Source organism: Panicum virgatum, chromosome 5N, assembly GCF_016808335.1.
Source record: "Panicum virgatum strain AP13 chromosome 5N, P.virgatum_v5, whole genome shotgun sequence".
Lineage (NCBI taxonomy): Eukaryota > Viridiplantae > Streptophyta > Magnoliopsida > Poales > Poaceae > Panicum > Panicum virgatum.
In genome coordinates, this window is record NC_053149.1 from 60,529,982 (window position 1) to 60,552,922 (window position 22,941).

At 50.8% G+C, this 22,941-nt stretch overlaps 2 protein-coding genes and 2 long non-coding RNA genes across 5 annotated transcripts; 2 read left to right on the forward strand and 2 right to left on the reverse strand.

The window, feature by feature from the left end:
* Positions 1-6,014: 6,014 nt before the first annotated feature.
* Positions 6,015-7,897, forward strand: LOC120674209 (cystatin-1-like). 2 transcript variants are annotated; one of them, XM_039955352.1, is made up of 3 exons: positions 6,015-6,322; positions 7,097-7,292; positions 7,660-7,897. In XM_039955352.1, the coding sequence occupies exons 1-2, from the start codon at positions 6,110-6,112 to the stop codon at positions 7,289-7,291; spliced, it is 408 nt and encodes a 135-aa protein (XP_039811286.1). In that variant the 5' UTR covers positions 6,015-6,109; the 3' UTR covers position 7,292; positions 7,660-7,897. The 2 variants fall into 2 exon arrangements, with proteins under 2 accessions (XP_039811286.1, XP_039811287.1); XM_039955353.1 differs by having other exon boundaries at positions 7,690-7,897.
* A 1,133-nt stretch (positions 7,898-9,030) lies between these two features.
* LOC120676804 lies at positions 9,031-9,740 on the forward strand. Its single transcript, XR_005675997.1, has 2 exons — positions 9,031-9,315; positions 9,460-9,740. It is a non-coding gene; the product is annotated as an uncharacterized LOC120676804 (long non-coding RNA).
* Positions 9,741-10,531: 791 nt separating this feature from the next.
* On the reverse strand, positions 10,532-11,786 carry LOC120676803. The gene is made up of 2 exons (XR_005675996.1): positions 11,252-11,786; positions 10,532-10,878 (listed from the first exon to the last, which is right to left on the reverse strand). It is a non-coding gene; the product is annotated as an uncharacterized LOC120676803 (long non-coding RNA).
* A 2,743-nt stretch (positions 11,787-14,529) lies between these two features.
* On the reverse strand, positions 14,530-17,622 carry LOC120673263 (cytochrome P450 98A1-like). Its single transcript, XM_039954025.1, has 3 exons — positions 17,008-17,622; positions 15,507-15,901; positions 14,530-15,413 (listed from the first exon to the last, which is right to left on the reverse strand). The coding sequence occupies exons 1-3, from the start codon at positions 17,504-17,506 to the stop codon at positions 14,766-14,768; spliced, it is 1,542 nt and encodes a 513-aa protein (XP_039809959.1). The 5' UTR covers positions 17,507-17,622; the 3' UTR covers positions 14,530-14,765.
* Positions 17,623-22,941: the final 5,319 nt, after the last annotated feature.

The window sequence follows — 22,941 nt, forward strand, 5'->3', positions numbered from 1 at the left end:
TTAGTGATAGGCATGCAGGTCTGCTGCAATCAATACTGAAATTGCAACGTGAAACTGCGACAACGCCTCCATTGTGGCCCGATGTCCAAAACAGGTGATGCATTAGGCATATGGGTGCAAACATCTATGACCACTTCAAGAACAAAGATATTAAGAACCTGTTTAAGAGGTTGTGCACCCAAAATCAACAGAGAAAATTCAATGCATTATGGCAGATGCTTGATCAGTTGACTGCAGAGCTAGTGAAGGTAGGGTGGTACAGGAGAGTTTGATTACAGTAGATGGCAAAGCCTTCTGCTCCTGCATGAAGCCTAAGTTATTGCATTTGCCATGCTCCCATCTCATTGCGGCATGTGCAGAGTCTGCGTTGCAGCCAGGAGTATTTGTTTCACCTTACTTCAGCAAGAAAGCAGCTGGATCCACCTGGGGACATGAGGTATAAGGGATTGGAATTGTGGGGCCTTTCACTCAGGATAATGAGAATAAGATGTTTATTCCTGATCCAGCCACTAAGAAAGGCAAATGCCGCCGTCAGACACGTCGTATTCGTAATGGTATGGACGAGTCGGAAGCAAGCAAGGCACAAAAGTGTTGCAGCCAATATGGAGTATTGGGTCACATCTACAAGAAGTGTCCTCAGAATGAACTTCACGATGCTGCTGACGTCGGTCCTTCCGGAAATCCCAGAGATGGAGCACCTCCTACGTTCAGACGAGTATCGGCGAGAATTGCTCGTGGAAGGCATTCGGTGTCATGATCCACAGTTGTATTTCATTATTTGTAATATGTAGTAATAAAATATTGCACGTATGTAATGAAGTATTATGTACCTATGCGTTCAGTTTGTATGAAATATATATTTATCTATGTGTTCTCATATATTTTTGAATGCAGGTATGGAGATGGACTCCTTGCTAGACCCAGTGATCGACTCGAGCCACAGGTCTTACTTTGCAGCTGTTGAGCACCGAGCCCTAGAGGTGCTACGTCCTTGTCCACCCGGGGAGGCGATCTCTATACACCACGATTGGTGTGACCGGTATGTAATGAAATATTATTGTTTATCACTTATGTATTTGTCGGTATTCCTTTGTTTCGACAATTTTGTTTTTTTTGCAGGTTACGTGAGGCCGGTCTACTGACTCTGAGTCGTTTTGTCGAGGTTGGGCCTATTCAGCTCGACTGATCCCTCCTGACGGTGCTCGTTGACAGATGGAGGCCGGAGACACACACGTTCCACCTCCCGTGTGGGGAGATGACTCCTACGCTGCAGGACGTGGCCTACCTCCTCGGCCTCCCTATCGTCGGGGAGGCTGTAGGTCCGCGTGTGGTGGCGGCCTCGTGGAAGGATGAGCTGGAGGCCCGTTTTGCCCTGGTTGACCGCGTGGAAGAAGCAGGTCCGATCAACCCGCACCTGCGAGCAGCAGGTCCTTCGAAGACCTGGTTCCTACAGTTTACAGTACGTATTCATTACATATATAAATTTAATTGTTACAATTCACATGTTCCATTGACAGTTGAAACCATTAATCTTAATTGTTTATGCAGCCTGCCCTGTTGGCTGCGGATGCCGACGAGTACAGTGTGACCAGATCGCTGGAGGCTACCTACTTTGGTTGTTTGGTTACATCATGTTCAACAACACTCATGGCAACTCGGTCGATAGGATTCGCTTTCCGTATGCACGGGAGATTGCGAATAGGGACGAGGACGTACCGCCCTACAGCTGGGGTGAGGCGGTACTTGCAGCCACTTACCGTGGACTCTGCGACGGCTGCATGAAGACACATGGGAACGCTATCCTGGCAGGGTGCCCACTACTGCCACAGCACAAGAGTGAATTTACCAATGAAACTCCTCTTCGACAATACGATAACCGCAGAGAACCGTGGCCAAAATGCAGACATGGTGAGGACTGCTTAGTGCAGATGTGCACCGACGGGATGGATGGCGGTCGGTGTTTCTTTAAATGTCCACACGCATGGGTAATACTCGGTTCTTTCATTTCTTTATCTTCAATGAGACACCTTACATGAAATTTATTTTGTAGTCTTCCGATGCTCCAGAAAACTGTGGTTTTACTAGGTGGGTCGATCCTGCACCAATTGATTCTGTTCAGGAGTTCATCGAGTACCTCCAGATAAAGATCTTTGATCTGGAATGCAAGGAGAACCATTATGAGGAAGTGAGCGAGGGTAACAAAGACGACGAAGTTGATGATACCAGCAATGCTGCCGGTTCACAGGATGAACCATGCACTATTTCTTACTGCAACTGCCTTTGTCACAAGAAGAAGGACCCTGCTCCTCCGGCACCACCGCCTGCACCACCTGCAATGGGTGGATACTGCGGAGAAGGCTCAACACAGTTTGCTACGTGGGGGTACGGCTACTAGGACTAACCTAGTGGTAATGACATGCTGCATCGTTGTGTTTGTTCTGTTTTTTTAAAATTTACCTAAGGCATGTTAGGTTAGTCTGGAATCTGTTTACCGTAGTTTGCAACGGGTTCTTCCAAGCCACTGCATGTGTGATGTGTGTTTCATTATCGTTGTATTATAATGTAAAATTTGATAGTTCACATTATGTAATGCATTTCTTATTTCTTATTTTTTATCGTTATATTAATTAAATATGTGCTTTTTAGTATTCTAGTGACATGTTTATACTTCGATGCTCCATTACGACTAAGTATGATTCAAACTCGACATTATGTACATGTCCAGTGAATGCAAGTTAGGTACGAGACATACATACAAGCATAATACAACATTAACAATACTAAATGCGAATACATCTTAAATCGATGAACATCATATGTTATAGATCATGACATGAAATCATCTAGGTCGTCATCCCAGTTGACAGATGGTGGTGCTGCAGATGGTGTAGTATGGCTCGACGAACCTCTTGGCTTTCCCTTTCTCTCTTTTCTGGATCTATGTTCATGTACAGGGGGAGGAACATCATGTGTTGGAGGCCATGGTTTGGGGGGCATGAAGTCATCCATGTCGTCATCCCAGTTAACACAAGTTTGTGCTGCAGGTGGTGCAACATGACTTGACAAACCTCTTGCCTTTTCCTTTGTCTCCTTTCTGATTCTAGGTTCATGTACATGGGGAGGAACATCATGTGTTGGAGGCCATAATTTGGGGGGCATGAAGTCATCCATATCGTCATCCCAGTTAACACAAGTTTGTGCTGCAGGTAGTGCAACATGACTTTACGAACCTCCGGGCATCTGTTCTTGCGCAGGCCAAGTACTATCACCCGAAGATCTTATCCGCCTCCTTCGTCTAATTTGCGGCATATGTCCACCACCGAAGATACATGCCAATTTACGGAAATTTGGTATCGTTTTGTTAATCAACTCCGTGTCTTCGGGGTAATCCTTGCATATAATTAAAAAACAATGTTACTGTTTCATAAATATGGATTCGAAATGACGGACGGGATTACAACTGAATGAGAGTTACCTTGATGTGCATCTCATACACCTCTTGCCGCATCCATATCTTACAAGAACTTTGTAAGAATCCAATGATATTAGGATGATTCACTAGTTCACATACTCTCATGTATATCTTCCGACGTTCTAGCAGGTGTCCCTTTACATCTTGCGTCGTAATACCTCGAAATAATGTGAAATCTTTAAACTCTACTATTTTGGATAACACCATCTCTATCGTACCATCCGCTAACGGATCCAACTTCTTATTGATAACAAGATGGGTCATGATATCAAGTATTATAATAGATTTTTCTTCGGTCCATAAAATTCCTCCACAATTGGAGGCAGTCATTGTCTTATGCTGCAATATCAATAAGATACTTTCATAATTCTATTCTAATTCATAATTAATTTAAAAATAAATCTGTAATAGTACTGAAATTGTAATACTAAATGAGTGTTCTAAAGCACCAAATCTAATTCAGCTAATCCGCTAATTAAATTAAATTTTTATACAATATCAATGGATTCATACGGAAGTTACCGGTAGATCACAAGTACGCAATTCGGCAAAGCTTCGCCGCTTTTCTTCTCCTCACCCCTCTTTTTTTCCTGAATTTTTAGGCTCAAATGACAAAGGGGATGGCGGCATATGGCGGCCAGGGCTTATATAGGGGGAGGGGACCCTGTCGCCCCCCCAACGGGCGACAGGGGCCTATCGCCCGTTGGGTGGGCGACATGCCCTTTTTTTTGTCAGGGACCTCGTTGCGAATTTGAAGAAAAAAAATTACACTTAGGGCATGTCGCCCTATGGGGGGCGACCGGGGGATATTTTTGAAATATTTCAAAACGAACATATATTTTTGAAATTTTTATTTTTAAAAAATATAAAAAAGAAAAAACCGCCCAGAGCTCGATGCCCTCAAGCCGCCGTCGAGAATCGAGATACTTTTGTCTTCGCTTCATCCATCCTGCAGGGACCAAGCACGACCCCTCTCTCTCGAGTCAGCGCAAGATCTTTTCTTGCTCCGACGAGCCTTCACGACGAAGAACTCAACCGTGTGTTTGGTTACGAGATCAGTGGGTTGGGTTGGCTCCAACCCTCATTTTGAGAATGGAGCCAACCCATCCATTGTTTGGTTGTAGATCTGATTTTGAGGATGGAGTCAACACATCACATGTTTGGTTGAGGGAATTGGAATACGGGTTGGATGGCAACACTAACGGACGTTAGTGGGCTTTAGTGGGCCCCACATGTCAGTCTCCTCTCTCTCCACGCGCGTGAGCTGCTGGCTGCGCAAGCGCCTGCCGCAGGCGCCGCCTCGCACTGCAGGCCGCCGCCGGCAGCTGTGCCAGCCGCCGCCGGCTGCCCTGCCCCTGTGCCTCGCACCGTGGGCACAAGCACAGCACACCGCGCGCCGCCGAGAGAGCTGCTGCGCGCTGGGCAAGGCCGCGTGAGGCTCCTCGCGCTCCTCCGCTGGATGCACGAACAGAGAAGAACATGAGCGGAAGAAACGAGGAGGCCAGGCTTCAAACGCAAATTAAAATCGCAATACTCAACGAATCCAAACTGAATTTCGTCCATAGATGCACAACCAAAAGAACTTGTAGATCCAAGAAAAAGGTTGCAAAAGGATTGAGTATTCGCTGCGAATCTAGAGAAAAAACCGAACGCCCCTTTCAAGAACACGATTTGGAGAAAACTTCGAATTCGGGGCAAATCCATGAGGGATTTGATAGGGGATCACACCAAGGATGTTCATGAGGATACTAGCAACAAATCCTTTGGGTTTTGTTTTTGCAGGGGGCAGGGTGTTTGGCTTGGCGGCGTGCTGCACTTGGAGCGCTCAGGCCTGCCACGCCGGCGATGCTTGGCCCCTGCTCAGGCTACGCAGCCTCAGGAGGCATGGGCTCCTGGTGTGCTAGCGGGCCCTGCAGCGGCGCCTGCCCAGGGCGGGCAGCACTGTTCGGAGGCGAGTCGGCGGGCGACGAGGACGAGGACGAGGACGGGCGGGTCGGAGGCGAGTCGGCGGCGGGTGCTGATGGAGCAAACGGAAGAGGCAGGGACGGAAGTGGGTTCGCTCCGTCCGTCGTTTTCTGAGGGACGGGCTGAACCCGCATCTACCGAGAATATTCTTCTCTGGAGCCAACCCAACCCTCTGCTCTTCCGTCCAAACAACCACGGGGACGGGTCCGCTCCGACCTGGCTCGTCCCGCTCCTCAACCAAACAGACGGCAAGAGTTCGCGGTGAATCCACGAGTACCCTGTCCCTGTACCCGGATGCGTCCGTTTGCCCGCTGTAAAAATTTTCATAAAAACTTTTCGACCATTTAACCACTAATTAGGAGTATTAAATAAAATCTAATTATAAAATTAACTCCACAACTATAGTACTATAGTAGTTATTGTAACTAATGAGATACCTCTATGATTAGAAGATGATTAGACATAATTATTATAGCATCACTATAGTCAATTATGATGAAATTGGAGACGTGTCGCTGGGCTTCAGCAGAGAAGGGTAAAGGCGTCAGGATCAAACCGTCCCCTACCCCTTCCCATCCATCCCCCCTCCCCCCACGATCACAACAAACACCGTGTTGTCGCATCCTCCTCCCAGGGCTATAAATCCCGACGGCCCCAGTCCGCCCGATCCAGATGCGCAAACACCGGATCGCCGGACTCGTGGCTGCCCTGCTCGCCCTCGCCCTCTCCCTCTCCCTCTCGTCCCTCCGCACCGCGCAAGAGGAGCCGCCCATGGCGGACAGCGGGCCTCTGGCGGGCGGCGTCACGGACGTGCCGCAGAACGAAAACGACATCCACCTACAGGAGCTCGCCCGCTTCGCCGTCGACGAGCACAACAAGAAGGCCGTAAGCACCTCCCCCCCCCCCCCCCCCACACCCCCCCCCCTCTTGCGCCGTGCCCCCTTCTTCTCCACGACGCGTAAAGGTCCGCCGCCCAGCTGAATCCGTGTTCCGCTGCCTGATTTGCGCGGTGCTCGCGAATTCGTTGGGTCGCAGCTTGCTCGTGTCGGTGTAACTCTCTGTTAGCTACTTGGTGTTCGGAATTCTGTAAATCGGAACAACTTTACCGATGCTATGAGGCCGAGCAATTGCCATCCGTACAGATCCAAACAGAGCTTTCCTCCTGGACGGGATAGATTGGGGTTTTTTGTGCTTTCCCGGAGGTTCAGTAGATAATCATTGACTTCGTGAAGAATTCTGCGGCCCATTGAACTTGATTTGGTTGCTTGAATTTATGAGTGGTTACCAACCACCACCCAAGAGGTCACCTGTACTATTGAACCGGCATTACTGCCTTTCGACTGTGTAACTTAACCTGTTTAAATCAAATACTGAATCTGTGAGGTCTCAATGTTTTACGTTAAGGTAAGAAGATGAACAATATTCACATGTTACCATTATCAGTGTGCAATCTCAAAACAAACGGTACTAATTCACTGTTTTACACGGTGACCTCTAACAGGATAGTCTGATAGGTGTGTTACTCAGTATTCAGTAATTGCTTTTCTTCATTCAGTACTAGAGTAGCAGTCACGTTAACCCTTACAAGGATATGCTAAGTTTCGGTCCGCGACAAATGAAATCTCAGGTTGCAACTAACCTCTGCGTTGCCCTGTGCAGAATGCTCTCCTGGGGTTCGAGAAGCTTGTGAAGGCGAAGACGCAAGTGGTTGCTGGAACCATGTACTATCTCACTGTTGAGGTGAAGGATGGGGAAGCCAAGAAGCTCTATGAAGCTAAGGTCTGGGAGAAGCCATGGGAGAACTTCAAGGAGCTGCAGGAATTCAAGCCTGTTGAAGAGAGTGCTAGCGCTTAAGGTAGAGTTTTGCATGCTTTACATGGGTTTCAACCAAAGAAATTTCGTTTACTTCATGCAGCAAAGTATTATCTTTCTCTTTGGTCAAAGTAGAACATGCTGTAGATAACTATGCTTATTTTTCATCCTGAATTATAACACGATGAATGGTTATTGCCGTCCTGGTCAAGTTCGCTATATACACATGGAATCTGAATAGTTGCCATAGAAGTATAGAACCCGTTTTTTGCTTAGTTCGTTATACTTCTCTACGGATCGTCGGTACTGTTCAGTGTTCATTGCTGAATAATGTCTGTTAGACTGTTACATTCATTCCCAGAGTTTAGCTTTTATGACATAATTCTTCGATCAATACCTATCAATTGCAGGATATCTCGTCTTCCACGTGCAATTGCTACCTGAAGCACTAAACAGACTTGCAGAATAAGGAGCTGGTTCGGATGTATAATAGATGTGCTGTTGCGAGCTCCGTTGTGTAGTATCATAAGATCACCTTGCCCTTTGTGTAATATCATGAATAACGGTGTCCTTTGTGTAAAATCATGAATTCAGTGCCCTTTATGTGTAACATTATAAATAAATAACAGGGCTGAGTATTCATCAGTACGACTCGTGACGGAATTCTCATATCACAGCGCGTTGATTGTTTAAGTCTTCTGTTAGCTTGTTGGAATTTTGCATGCAGAATTTTCTACTGGCATGACAATCCCATCCCATCCAGATTATACCTTGAAAACGAAGCAAGCGCCTAGAATGCAATTGTCAGTTTGACCTGTGATAACCTAAGAGAATATGCTTGTGATCACTTGGGAGCTGACGACTTCTGATGTGCCCCAGACCTCAAGAAGTCAAGATAGTCAAAGGTTTTGCCGTCCGAATCCATCCTCCTCCGTTTGGTCCCTGGCCGGTGTTCTGATTTTTCTTCTTCTATTGCTTGACTTATGTAGTTATTATGTTATCCTCTTTGGACTGTTGGTGAAAAATAAATGCGGACGTCTATCGCCAGAAAAGAGTTAACTGACACGCAAATTTGGCACGACACCAGGCCGTTCAAATCTCAGGCGGCAACAACCTTGTATGGTCCAACGCTCCTCCTTGGCGGCGTTGTTTGTTTTCTTCCGTTCTATTCTACATTATACAGAAGAATCTCACATGCATGGTGTAATAAATGAAGTCTATTTACAAAATCTTTTCAGAGATGGATGTAACTTTTCGCGACGAATCTAATGACGGTAATTAATCGATGATTTGCTATAGTGATACTATAGTAGAAGAGATGAAGGCGGCGGCCTTGGCGCTGGCGGAGGAGAGCGACGGCCAGCGGGGTGGAGGCGCCCGCGATGCGCCCGGGTGTAAGAACCATGTGTCCAGGGGTGGTAAACAATCTTAATTTTTAGTTTAGACTAGATAAAAGCCCGTGTGATGCTACGGGCAATTATCATTGTCAACCTTTCAAAAGCAGTTGATCATGATGCAATTATCGTATGAGATAGGTAAAGGCCCGTGCCATACTACGGACAGATAAGTTTTGAATAAAATAAAATAATTTTTATAAAACACAGTTAGAAGACAATAGACACATTGTCCAACCTATAAGTTTTAGTAGCAGAATATATATTGTCAGGAGCATATATTTTCGCTGTGCACCAAACTGAACCACCGAGCGCACCAAATTTGCATGGATCCCGGCTCCAGCGATCTTCCCACAAGTCCAAAACCATTTTGGCCCAACACAGTAGCAACACATAGCAGCTAAAGGCCCAAAGCTCCCATAACTCGCTCAGTCAAGAGCTCAAGACTCCCGCACACTCCAAAGGTCAAACCTAACCCTAGCACTCGGCGCGGTGGCGGCGGCGGCGTTTGGCGAGCGTGGCGGAGGTCGCGGAGCTGCGGGTTGTGGCATAGCGTCCCAGCATTTGGAGACACAAGCGCAGCGCCGGCGAGCAAAGCGAGATGCATTCGTGGCTTCGCGCGGTGTCTGCGAGCGGGGGTGTGGGTGCGCACGTGCGGAAGATCAACGAGCGGTTAGATAGATAGTTTAATTGATTTGATTTCTCGCACAAATCCTGTTGGCTTGTTGCCAGTGCTCTTTGCTGTCCAATCTTGTCGTGATTTGAACTGTATTAGCACGGGTGATTGATAATTTCTCTTCTACTGGAGGTTCGTAGAGGAGCTGCTGCTCGTGGGGGAGAAGATGGTGACGATCTCTGGCAGTGGTGGAAGTGGAACGATTGTGGGATGGCAAGAGCGGAGCATGTGGCATGGGAGTGGGCTGCGGCGCGTGCACCAGTGCGGAGCCGAACCGTGGAGGAAAAGAGGGAGGGAGTGGGACCCACTTGTCGGCACGCGTGGGGATGGTTCTAATCCTATACAATTTTGATGTAAAAATATTAAGTACCAAGTAGGATTGTGAAAAGACCATTAGATCCATGACCCATTACCACTCCTAGATGCTATCGACCTCGCCCGCTACAAAAATGCCGTAACCACCCTTGCCCCTGTCCTCCTCTCTGTAACTTGCATTGTCTCTATTCCTGCAGCTTGGTTGTGAAATGCATGGTCTCAGCCTGGGACTCTATTCCTAGCATAGCCTGGGACTCTATTCCTACCATATATCCAATAGCAGGCCGGGCGTCTAGGCGTTCCTCCCCCTCGCTAGGCTCCGACGCCTCCACCACTCTCCACTGCCGCTAATCACCTCTTACCCCAAGCTTCCCTGCCCGGTCCCTGACCCTCCTGATGTCAAGCCGCCACCCCCAGTGGGCGAGTCCATCCACAACCCGTCACCGCCGCTTGTCTTCCCTTCCACCCGTCCCCCCTCGTCTAAGGCCGCCGGTGACCACCGGGTCCCGGCAACCCCACTCCCCTAACCCGGCTCGCTGGAAAAGAAGAACAGTAGAACTCTGCAATGTCGCGAGCTCTTCTCGCATTTGCGATGACTAGATTTTCCCCTCAGCTTTGGGCAAAATATTGGTAGTAGACTAGCATGCCCTTCAGTAGAATTTCACTGACATGGCAAAATGTAGATCTAGGAAAGATAATTTTTTTTATGTGTATTTAGGATCAATACTTGGGTTTAGAATTTTAATTATTCACAACGGCTCAGACCTCTTTCATCTTTGGCAAACTGAAATTAGAGAAATATTCACTTCTATCCTGTGGGTTTTGGTTTTCTGGTTTTGTGTTATTTAATGATACATAACAGATAAAACTCTAGGCGTTGTTAAAAAAAAGAAGAGCTTAGAGAAATATTTGTTAAGATTATAAAGTTGGCAAATGGAGTAGGATGAACAACAATTGTAAGAGCAACTCCAACAACATAAATAAATTTATTTAGCTGGGTAAATTTGAATAAAGGGCCATAAAAACACCATCCAACGGTCTCTCCATCTTACTCCCCGTGCTATAGCTCAGCATCTATTCCCCTCCGCTAGCCTCTTTTGCCGAGCGGGACCCCTCACCATCTTCCTCCTCCTACGCGTGCCTATTCCCGCGCGTCAAAATCTGGTCCAACGCGCCTTGGCACTCTCGTGTCCCGCCCTCGCGCTGGCGCCGCCACTCTGCCGTGTCGATCCTGTCAGCAAAGTCTTACAACCTTTATATGTTAGCTCTTTTATTTTTCTCGCACAACGATGAAGAGATTGACCCATGCATATGCTGTACACGAATACACGATTGAAGTTGCGTTTGCCAATGGTAAGCCAATGTTCCTTCCCAAGATATATGCTACAAGGAAGAGTGCGAGGGCAAGGTACTGAGGTGACGCTGACGCTGAATCTACATCCGGCAGTGAAGCCCCTCAATCAAGATTGATGCGAGGCTGTCACTGCAGGAGGATAAAGGGGAGAGGGGAGGAGAAGTACACGGCCGTCCAAGGTTGCACATGGAGGATCAGGAACGGAGCCAACGAAGAGGCACAGGCTTGCATCCAACTATCCGAGCAAGGGAGTCTAACCATACCTGCGTGCGCTGATAGAGCCCCTTGCAGATTCGGTCTCCACCCACCTCCCCCGCGGCCACGAAATCAAGCCTTCTTCACGGCCAACGGCGGAGGAGGGCTGCGGGATTGAGTCGAAGGGCCGGCGATGGCGCTGCAACTGCGAGACGGAGGAGGCGAACGACCGTGAGGCGAGGCGTGATGAATCAGGCAAAGATGATTTGGTCCGCGGGCAAGGACGACGCGCAGGTCTCCCATGTGAGCCTCTCTTTTGGTGCGCGTTGCGGTGTCGTTCCCCGCCAGTGACAAATCCATCGCTGCGGCGACGCCATGGAGCCTTCTTCACGGCCAACGGGGGGAGGAGGGCTAAGGGATTGAGTTGAAGGGCCGGCTCGAGGAGATCGATGATGGCGCTGTGACTGGGAGGCGGAGAAGGGCCGACTTTGAGGAGATCGGCGATGGCGCTGCGACGGGGAGGCGGAGGAGGCGAAGGAATGCGAGGTGAGGGGCGACGAATCTGGTGCGGACGATTTGGTCCACACACAAGGACAACACGCTGGTCTCCCACGTGGGCCTCCCTCCTGCCGCGTGTAATGGCGTAGGATGGACGTGAGCGACCGGAGGCTGCTGTGTGGTGACTCTCCATGCGGTAACTTTTTTTTTGCACGACGCGCGGCACGACGTGATTGGCAAGAAGCAGAGAGGCTCTCGCAGCGTTCCTTTTGGTTGAGCGATATAGATTTACATATATATGCCAATTTGATGGGCGTCTGCATACAAGGTAAACCAATGTTCCCACCGGATGTGCAGAGGTGTTTATCCCTCGTTTGTGGTGATAGTGACAATTTGATGGGCGTTTATTTTCTGAGCATCTCCAACAATAGCCTCAACTTCAGCCCCCTACTTTGTAGGGGCTAGCCCCAACTTTCTAAGAGTCTAATTTTGTGTTCAACTCCAACAATAACCTCTACTTGCAGCCCCTACTTTCATTGTGACAGGTGGGACCCACACGTCAGTGTCTACTTTTATTTTCTTAGTTGACAGGTAGGGCCTCCCCCTTTCTTCCTCCTCTCCTCCCATCACAGCCCCCAGCAGTGCTCAAGATCAGGGCTGAGACGGTGGAGCCCCGGGCCGTGGCGGCGGACCTTCGGCAGAGGGGACGAGGCCCGAGCCAAGGCGGCGGACCTCCCGCGAAGGAGCTCCGGGCGAAGGGATCTACGCCCCTGTCCTCCTCCCCCGCGTGTGGGCGGCGGCGCGGCGAGCTCGCGTGGTGGCGAGGCGAGCTCGGGCGAAGGGCGTGGGTGGTGGCACGGCGAGCTTGTGCGGCACGGCGAGCTTGGGCGGAGGGCGTGGGCGGCGGCGCGGCGAGCTCACGCGGCGGCGAGGCGAGCTCGGGCGAACGGCGTGGGCGGCGGCACGGCGAGCTTTTGCAGCACGGTGAGCATGTACGGCGGCGGGGCGAGCTTGGGTGGAGAGCATGGGCGGCGGCGCTGCGAGCTCGCGTGATGGCGAGGCAAGCTCGAGCGGAGGGCGTGGGCGGCGGCCCGACGAGCTTGCGCGGCGGCCCGACGAGCTTGCGCGGCGGCAGGGCGAGCGTGGGCAGCGGCGCGGCTAGCTCGCACGGCGGGGAGGCGAGCTCGGGCGGAGGGCGTGGGCGGCGGCGCGGCTAGCTCGCGCGGCGGCGGGGCGACCTTGGGCGGAGGGAGTGGGCAGCGGCGCGGAGAGCTCGTGCGGCGACGCGGCGGGCTCGCGAGGCTCTGCTCCGGCGCGGAGAGCTTGTGCGGCGCCGAGTGGGAGGATGCACCGTCGCGCGGAGGTCAAAGGCTTGCGCGGCGCCAGCGGACAGAGGAGTCGCTGGGAGAAGGAGGAGCGTAGTATGCGCCTGGAGGGAGACAGAAGAAGTTGTGCGTAGGACCCACGGATGGAGGGCTCCCTAGAGACCCCCAGGTCTAGGGGGTGGAGGGGGAGATTTGGATGCCTCCACATTTTAGGGGCTCAAGTAGAGGGTCTGCTGGAGTTAATTTTTTGTATTCACCCTCTAAATTTGGGGTAGGGGGCTTAATAGAGGGTCTGCTGGAGTTACTCTGAGTACAAGAGTTTGCAACCCTATGGACGGCCAATGCAGTGTAGCTGCAATATGAAAATCTGTAGACATCTACATGAGGTTCATCTGTGTTTTGGCTAGGAAAATTCTCCGAAGAGCATGCGCGGAGCCCTGGATCTGGCCTACGGGGAGCCAGCGGCGGGGACAAGGAAGGGCAGGAGCGGCGGAGCTCCGGCGGAGCGGCGGGAAATAAGGTAGCGTATCACGTATCCTATATGTATCGGATACGCCTTAGATACGTAACCTCAAAGTATCTGAATTTTTATTATTTTTGTGAATATTGGATACGCGAGCTGATACGTATCTGTCTTGTGGATCTGGCCCTGCTCGCCGGCCGCGCGCGCTGTGGTGTGGAGGTCAAGATCGTCGCCGTGTAGAACTGGAGGCCGCCATGCGCCCGTTGCCCTCGTGTGCCGCCGGCCGCCGCGCCCGCCATCGCCCTTGCGCGCCGCAAGCCCAAGCTGTCGTCCTCGCGAGCCACCGCCCGCCGTAGATCTCGCGAGAAGCCACCCGCCGTTGCCCTAGCGCGCCGGCGGCTCTCCCTCTTCGCCCGCCTCCTGGATCTGGCCAATGGGGAGGCAGGGAGCTGGCGGTGGCGGAGGCGCGGAGCCCTGGATCTGGCCTACGAGGAGCCGGCGGCGGGGATGAGGAAGAGCAAGAGCGTCGGAGCTCCGGTGGAGAGGCGGAGAGGGAGAGCAGACATCAGAGCATGTGCGGCGGCGGCCATGCGTCATGCGTGGGGTGCGGGAGGGGGGTAGTGAGTATGTGCGGCGGTGAACGGGGATGAGATGGATTTGGCTGTTTAGGGTTTATTTCATGGGCTGGGCTGAATGTACTATTGGGCCCAATTAATAAATTCGGGTTTTTATTTTAAAAATAGTAAAATGTATCCACGTATCGGTTTTTGTAGAAAATCGCCGTATCCGCATATCTGTATCCCGCCGATATCAATACGCGTATCCGTATCCGTGCTGCATAGATCAGAAATGTTTTGCTCTGTTCTTGAATGGTAGCAGAAAATATTAATTGTGGTATATTCGCTCTTCATGTCAGATGTCCAATTGCCCAAAAGAAGAATGTGCTGTTGTTTTGTTCCATTACAGATGAGGTTTTGGAACTGGTTAGTGGTTGTAGTGCTGCCTTTCGAAGAAAGGTCAGCTGAAGTTTGAGATTCTTGCAAACCCTTGTACACAAATGTAAGCGGATTTCTTGGTGCCCAAATTATAAATTACTGCCTGCCTGACAAACAGATAATTAGTATCGGCGTGCAAGATCTGAAGAAGTACACAAATAATGCTCGTTCATATAACAAGAAGAATGCCAGAAAAGAGATAATAAGTAAACGGGTCGCACAAATTTGCCACGGCATCGGCTTCCGCTCGATCCCGTCCAGACAAGTACCGGGAAAATGCAGACGCCAGCAGGCGCTCAGATCACATCTCGGACGGCACACGCCTGTACAGCTCCTCCTTGTCGAGGCGCGGCGTGGCGACGGCCTTGAGCGGCGTGGCCATGAAGGTGACGAGCCCTGGGGTCTCCATCATCTCCACGTCCTCGGGCCGGGTCCCCTCCGGCAGCGACCAGCTGAAGTGGTGCAGCATGTGCCCGAGCATGGTCGTCACGAGGTTGATCCCGAGCTGCGCGCCGGGGCACACCCGCCGGCCGGCGCCGAACGGGAGCACGCGGAAGTCGGCGCCCTTGATGTCGATGTTCTCCTGGAGGAAGCGCTCCGGCCGGAACTCGAGCGGGTCGTCCCAGACCTCGGGGTCGCGCGCCACCGCCCACACGTTGACGATGACGGTGGCGCCCTTGGGGATGTCGTACCCGGCGATCTTGACGCTGGCGCTGGCCTTGTGCGGGAGCATCAGCGGCGTCGGCGGGTGCAGCCGGAGCGACTCCTTGACGAGGGCCTGCAGGTAGGGCAGGTTCGGGAAGTCCGTCTCCAGCAACACCCGGTCGCGGCCGACGACGCGGTCCAGCTCCTCCTGCGCCTTCTCCTGCACCCTGGGGTTCCGCACCAGCTCCGCCATCGCCCACTCCACCGAGATCACCGTCGTGTCCGTGCCAGCGGTGATCATGTCCTGCAGCACATCCATCCCATGTCCGTCCACGGCCGGTCGTCAGTGATCGAATCGATCAAGAATCACCTTTCACTTTCGGCAGCAAGCGCGTACCCAGAGGAGGCCGATGACGGTGTCGTCGCTGAGGTCGTACTGTTCCCTGAGGGTGAAGAGCGCGTCGACGAAGTGCTGCTGGGCGCCGCGCTGCTTGCGGGCCTTGGCGTGCTCCTCCATGATCTTCACGGTGAGGCGATCGCGCCGGTCGCCGTGGGCTTTGAAGACCTCGTTGTCGGCCGGGGTCAGCCACTTCAGCCACGGGATGTACCGCGCGATGGAGAGGGACGCGCCGATCTTGATCCCGTCGGTGACGATCCCCTTGAACTCGCGCCCTTGCTCGTCCAGCTCGCCGGCCGCGTTCACGAACCGCTTCCCGAAGGCCAGCCGCGTGATGTTGTTGAAGGCCACCATCGAGAGGTGGTTCTTCACCACCAAGGGCTTACCTTCATTGCCTGCGTGTAGTGGGTGGAAAAAATAAGCACAGTTTTATAGTGCAATAATTTCTCAGATTGTACATACTACTTTGATTAGTCATTACTGCGTGTAGTGGGCTAAGATTTTAATAATTGACTATGTTCGGCTAGCTGTTGGACGGCATCAAGGTGGTGCTGGCGTGCGCCCACAAGGTACTCGCTCAGCAAGCCGGTGCTGCGGACGCCAGGATGCTCCTGCCTCCAGCCGAAGATCAGCCTGAGGAGGAAGAGTGATGAAGATGACGATTCTGAAGCGGCACCTGATGTTCCTGGAGGCTTCCTTGCAGTTGTTGGTGCTTCGCAGACTTGATGTTTCTTGGCTTCGCTCGGGCCCCTTACTCTGTCTTTAATTTGCTTTTCGCCTGTATTGGCTACCCCTCACCTGGGAATCCTGGGTGTGGTAACTTCGTAACTTCACTGATCTATCTAGTTTGAAATTCAGGTTAGATAGTTTGGGCTCCCCCCTCACCCCCCTTCCTCGCTGTCCCCCCCCCCCCCTCCCATCTGCTTGCTCTTTTGCCTAAACTCTGAAATACCTATGAGTGTAATTCCGTTTGGTTTGAATGGAATTGGGGATGAGCCTCGTGTCAAAAAAAAATGTTCGGCTAGCTGTGGCCGATGGCTGGTATTGATTTGATGTGAGAGAAAACCACTGCTAACTGATTGGCTGGCAAGCCAGCCAAACAAAATCAATCAGTTTCGACAAATCAGGTAATCAGTAATCACAATCCATGGCAAAAGCCAAGTATTCATCAGTCATTAAGCAGCTTGTTGCCTTCAATTCTGCTAAAAAACACTCACACCTGGTCCACACTATACAGTGCCGATTCAGTGACTAGCCACCAACCAGCCACGGACCACACTCCAGAAACCCTTCATGTCGTTGTCGATCTATTTTTGTAGCACATCATTAGTAAGAATCTTGTTCAATGGGCAGCGCTACGTGTAGTTCTAGCAATCATCTCATCAGGAATAACGAAAGCGAGGACTAGTTTTGTTTTCAAGAGCAATCAGAAATTCAGAATCAAAGCAGCTAGCTTAATTAAGTCGCAGCAAGCAGTGGATGAGCAGGGTAGTGTGTGTACCAGGCGCGGTGACGGCCCTGTGCACGGACTCGACCATGGCGGTGACCTCGTCCTCGCGGATGGGCCTGAGCGCCTCGAGGCGCCGCGGCGTGAAGAGCTCGAGGTTGCAGAGCTTGCGCACCTTGATGTAGTGCGCGCCGTAGTCGGCCCAGATGAGGTCCTTGCCGCCGCGGCTGAAGCGCTCCGAGGAGCGGTCGCGGACGCGGTCGGCGAGGCTCTGGTCGTGGGTCTTGAGCACCTCCCTGGCGAGCTCCGCCGTGGACACCACCACCGTCGGCTGCGAGCCGAGCCACACCGTCATGATGGGCCCGTACCGGCGCGCCCACTCCTGGTAGCAGCGGCACCGCACCGGCTGCACGTGGAAGAGGTTGCCCACCACGGGGCGGGGGCGCGGCCCCGGCGGCAGCTTGCCGTAGAGGAGCCGGTTCAGGAGCAGCAGCGAGACGGGGACGAGGGCCGCCAGGGCCAGCGCCACGGCGAGGAAGGAGGCCGCGTCCATGGCTGTCTGGCTGCCCTTGGCTGACGCTGCCGGCCGGCCGCGCGCTTTATGGACCGAGCTGGCCGCCCGCGGTGGTAGTTGGCTAGTGGCTGCGCCGCGCCCGTGGTGGTAGTTGGCTTGTGGCAGCGCCGCACAGCAGATGGCCCGGGTTCGTCAAGGCTGCCCAGCTTGAGGACACGGCACGTTCCAGTGGACAGTGATGCTTGCACGACGCCGCAGTAGGATGTAGATGTCCTGGAACGCTGGTCGATGGGGCCAGGAGTAGGACCGGACAGCCGTGCCGACGAGTACGTCCGTTTTTTCTCTCCTTTTTCTTCGTAAATGAAAAAGAAAGAAGGCGTCTAATTGTTCATTAGAGACTACTAGAGAGGCAGTGCCGGTACCCACAATTCCTACTCGAGTGTGCTCATCATACGCTAATATGTAAATATTGCTGCTCCACGTACCGTATCAGCGAGGCAGGTGTTTTAATTCATTATCCTACTCCGCTACTCGACACATTTGCAGTTTGATTGTAATATTAATCTTTTCCCTATAACAAGGTAAAGGAAGGAGATATCTCGGAATAACTATTATCTGACACAGCTGTTTTTTTTTTCGTGTCGGGCCTAATGTTGCCCATCAGACCCAGCTCATTTGACCATCTATAAGACTGTAACCCCAAGCAACCACCACCACAAGAGCATCTCCAGATCAGTGCTGTAATTCCAAAACAGACAAAGTTAGACACGGGCACACCGCACACGGCATCTCCCCCGCAGACGGCAGACCCCAGCGCCGTGCACGCCTGTGCAAAGAGGAACTGCCAGCACGATATAGCTAGCTACGTGTGGTGCATCTGTCAGTGACGCCTGAACCAAACGAGAGACTTGGCTTTACCAACGCGTGCTGCACGACTTGTCTTGGGAATTTCTTGCCCGCCGTCGTCCTCTCCCCGTCTTTCTCCTCCAGTGAGCTGCTGGCTGCCGTTGGCTTCTCTTCTCCGCGATGTTGGCATGGGTGGATCAGGGGATGCCACGAGAGCAGCAGGTTAGGCAACTGACAGCCGATCGATGTGGCCAAGTCTACGGATGACGCAAGCATGCAAGTTGTTCTTCATCAACCTGTATATACACCGGCTTTTCCATGGAACGTACAGTTTCCCAAGATTTCGTACGTTGCTCGTATGGACACGACATCAAATTAACCTAGGCCATCGTCTTTTCTAAAAAAGAAAAAGAAAAAAAAACTAGGCCATCATCTAATTATATTGCTGCTCTCGAGTCTCGACTTTAGCAGCTCGTTCGTACAGCATCTGATGTCTCATGTCTGCGTGTAACACCAACTCGAGCGTCCTTTTCTCTCCCCCCTTGAGTCAGCACGCCATTTTTTTTTTGTGGACAGCACGCCATTTTCAAAGTAATGTACATCATCTCCTTTGCTTACATTTTGCTGATGTCAGGATCATTGTGGTTCCTCTAACGCCACCTGTTGATCGTTGTCTTTATAAGACAAGACATGTTAATTTCTTAAACACGAATAAACTACGTGACCAGAAAAAACTAAAGGAGGCAACTAGGCGGAGGGTCTCCGGATTAGGATTCCGCTAGAGCCCTCCCCGACCATACCTTCTACCTTCCTCCCTTCCGCCTCCTCATCTTCCCCCTCCACTCCACCTCCCTCCGGTCTGCCATCCTGCCGTCTGATCGCCCCCTCGTCGGCATCGGTGCGTCAAGGACCGCCCTGATCCAACCCCCAACCCTCGGACCTCCGTCAGTCCGCCTCCACCTCCGCCACCGACCCCCTCCCCGCAGGCGTTCCTCCCCCTCCCCTCTCCCACCCTATCTACCTCCACCGCCTGCCCCTGCCGCCGACCCCGGCCACTGGGGGTCCTCCACCACCCGGCCAGCGGCCTCGCCGGCCGCCCACACCTCACCTCCTCCGTCGGACCAGTCGCTGCCCACAGCCATCCCTCTACGGCTGCCGACCATGGAAACTCTGCAACCCTGAACCCCCCAAACCCTAACTCGAACACTAAGGCCACCGACCTCCACCACCGCCGCGCCAGAGGCGTCCCGCCGTCGGCTGCTCCCACGATCCTTCGGCAATGGAGTACTCGTTAGAGATGATTTTATTATTTTCTTATTTTGTTCAGTCCGTGTAGCATTTAGACTGTTTAGTTCACGAAAAAGTTTAGATTTCGGTATTATAACATGTTTTGTTGTTATTTGATATTGACTAATTAGGCTTAAAAGATTCATCTCGTATGAAACAGTTAAACTGTGTAATTAGTTATTTTTTCTGAATACATTTAATGCCCCATGCATGTATTCGAAAATTTGATGTGATGGATACTGTAAGAATTTTTTTGAAAGTAAACATGACTTTAGAAAAATGAAAAACCTCATCGAGATGCAAGAAGAATCTTCTGCAAGTGCCCTTGTCCCTCCCTCTTGCAACCTGGGCCAGTGGGCCCCCAGCTCCAATCCTGTTGCGGCCTCTGCCCACCAAAATTTGCGTAGGGCGGCCGCACCGTCCACGTACGCGGTCTCTGGCGCTCGTGCGATCGGGTCCGCGTCGGGCAGAGCGTCTTTTTTATTTTTATATTTTTTAAAATTATTTTTTATAGAAATATATTTTCGGTTTCATAATTTACAGTTTTGTACTCTTACCGCCCGGCTGCGGGGCGGCAGGGTACCTGCCGCCAACTGGCGGGGCGGTAGGGACCTGAATGTAAATAAAATTTATTTTTAATCATATTTTGGCCCTTGGGAGAGCCTGCCGCCCCCTGCCGGGCGGTAGTGTACCTGCCGCCAACTGGCGGGGCGGTAGGCCAGGCAAATTTATTTTAGTTTCTAGAACAATGAACTTCTAAATTCAATTAAAAATTATAGAAAAATCAAAAAAATATAAACTAAATTTTGTTAGGTTTATTAAATCAAGATCTACTGAGAAAAAAATAATCATGCATGTGAAATGTCAATTTTGCCCCTGCTAAAATTTTAGGTTGTGTTTAATCTAGTTTATTTTGTATCTGTTGTTCTGTTTGTCTAAAAATCCTGAAAATTTTGTGATAGCCTACTCTTTTCATGTGTATTCCACTGGAAAATTTTCAGGTGCATATCCTAAGTTCATATTTGTGGATCTATTATTGTTGGATTTCCATCATTTAGCAGTAGAATAATAGATCCACAAACATGCACCTAGGCTATGCACCTGAAAATTTTCCAATGAAATACACATGCAAAAATTAGGCTACCACAAAATTTTCAAGATTTTTAGACAAACAGAACAACAGATACAAAATAAACTAGATTAAACACAACCTAAAATTTTAGAGGGGTAAAATTGACATTTCACATACGTGAGAATTTTTTCTCTGTAGATCTTGATTTAAGAAACCTATTAAAATTTAGTTTGCATTTTTGTGATTTTTCTATAATTTTTAATTAAATTTAGAACTTCACTGTTTTGGAAACTAAAAAAATGAATTTTTGCCTAGCCTACCGCCCCGCCAGTTGGCGGCAGGTACCCTGCCGCCCGGCAGGGGGGCGGCAGGCTCCCCCAATGGCCGAAATGCAATTAAAAATAAATTTTATTTACATTCAGGTTTCTACCGCCCCGCCAGTTGGCGGCAGGTATCCTGCCGCCCCGCAGCCGGGCGGTAGGGGTACGAAACTGTAAATTATGAAACCGAAAATATATTTCTATAAAAAATAATTTTAAAAAATATAAAAATAAAAAAGACGCTCGGGCAGAGCCGCACGCCGACGTGCGTGGCCCGGGAAATGCGTGTAGCGTGTTGACGTGAATCAGGCACATCTCCGGTATGCTAGTGGACTGTGGTAGGTGCAGGCTGCTGTGCGTGGTTGTAGGCCTGTTGGGCTCAGCCGCTCAGCTGGGAGATATGCTACGGGACGGGAAGGCCTTCGTTTTGCGTCCACATGAAGCCCACAAGACTACGTGTATAATGGAGGCCCATCATTGAACAAGAAAACAGCCCGCGTATGGCATGAGGAAAGGCCGCTTACTCTCATAATAAGCGGGCTCAAACAGTATGCGGTGCTTCAGACCTTTAGGTTGGAGTTGGACTGACTAGTAGTAGGGTACGGGCCGGACGTCCTCACAAGTTTGGCCCAAGTTTCGAACAGTCCCTTACGAATTTAAACTAGAGAGAAGGAACATCCTAGAAACTAGAACAAGTAATAACACCATTCAGATTCGTCTAGTTTCCTACCCCCTCCGTCCAAAAAAAAATGCAATTCTCATTTTTTGAGGAGTCAAATAGTTCAAATTTTGATTAAATTTATAGAAAAAAATAATAACATTCATAATACAAAATAAGTAACATTAGATTAGTTATAGATTACATTTTCATAGTAAATTTATTTGAAAATATAAGTATTAATATTATTTAATATAAATTTGGTCAAATTTGAACTAATTTGACCGACACGAATCTCATAATTGCATTTTTTTAGACGGAGGAAATAGTATAGTAGTTCGGAGCGATTTGAATGCCGCTTGCTATGTCCAAACGACGACTCGCGGCCTTTGACCTTGATTCTCGGACGCAGCCAAGCTTACATGTTAATATGCGTGAACTGTTCCAGCTGCCTTCCAGGGTCGGTCACACGGAGCCAAAGCTTAATAGCAACATGTAGGTCGCCACACCTCTAAGTGCACGCATGTGGATCGGGATCGGATCGGAACACTGTAACGACCCGGCTTAGGATAACGGCTAAGATCTACTCTATACGTTGAGTAGACCACACCTGCTAAATAACTCTCTTATGTTTTCGTCCTCGTTTCGCGCAAATGGTTCGAACCGGAGTTATTAGATTCCCAGAGACCGGCTATTTAAGTCAGTCCAACTCCCTTTCCGTTTCCAGTCTGGGACTAAAGGAATACTGTGCCGCGTGCTACAGTAGCCGTGTGCTACAGTAACCGCGCGGCCCAGCCGGCCCGTGGGGGCCGTGACAATCTCCCCCGTTAGGGTTCGACGTCCTCGTCGAACCAACTTACCCATACAGGACAAGGGAGCAGGATCCCCTCTCTTGGGCCACGTCCCATACGTCTAGTGCTACGATCCCATGTGCCACGCCCGTAGGTTCACTGCCAGCAGCCCATGTGTGTCCGTCCACATGCTGTTGGCATATGTGTTTCCACGCGCCGACGTGCTCATGTACGCGCACTTCTGCCCGTACGTGGCGTGAACCGCGAGAGTATGGCTCTGATACCCCTGTAACGACCCGGCCCAGGATAACGGCTAAGATCTACTATACACGTTGAGTAGACCACACCTGCTACATAACTCTCTTGCGCTTTCGTCCTCGCTTCGCGCAAAAGGTTCGAACCGGAGTTATTAGCTTCCCAGGGACCGGCTATTTAAGTCAGTCCAACTCCCTTTCCGTTTCTAGTCTGGGACTAAAGGAATACTGTGCCGCGTGTTACAG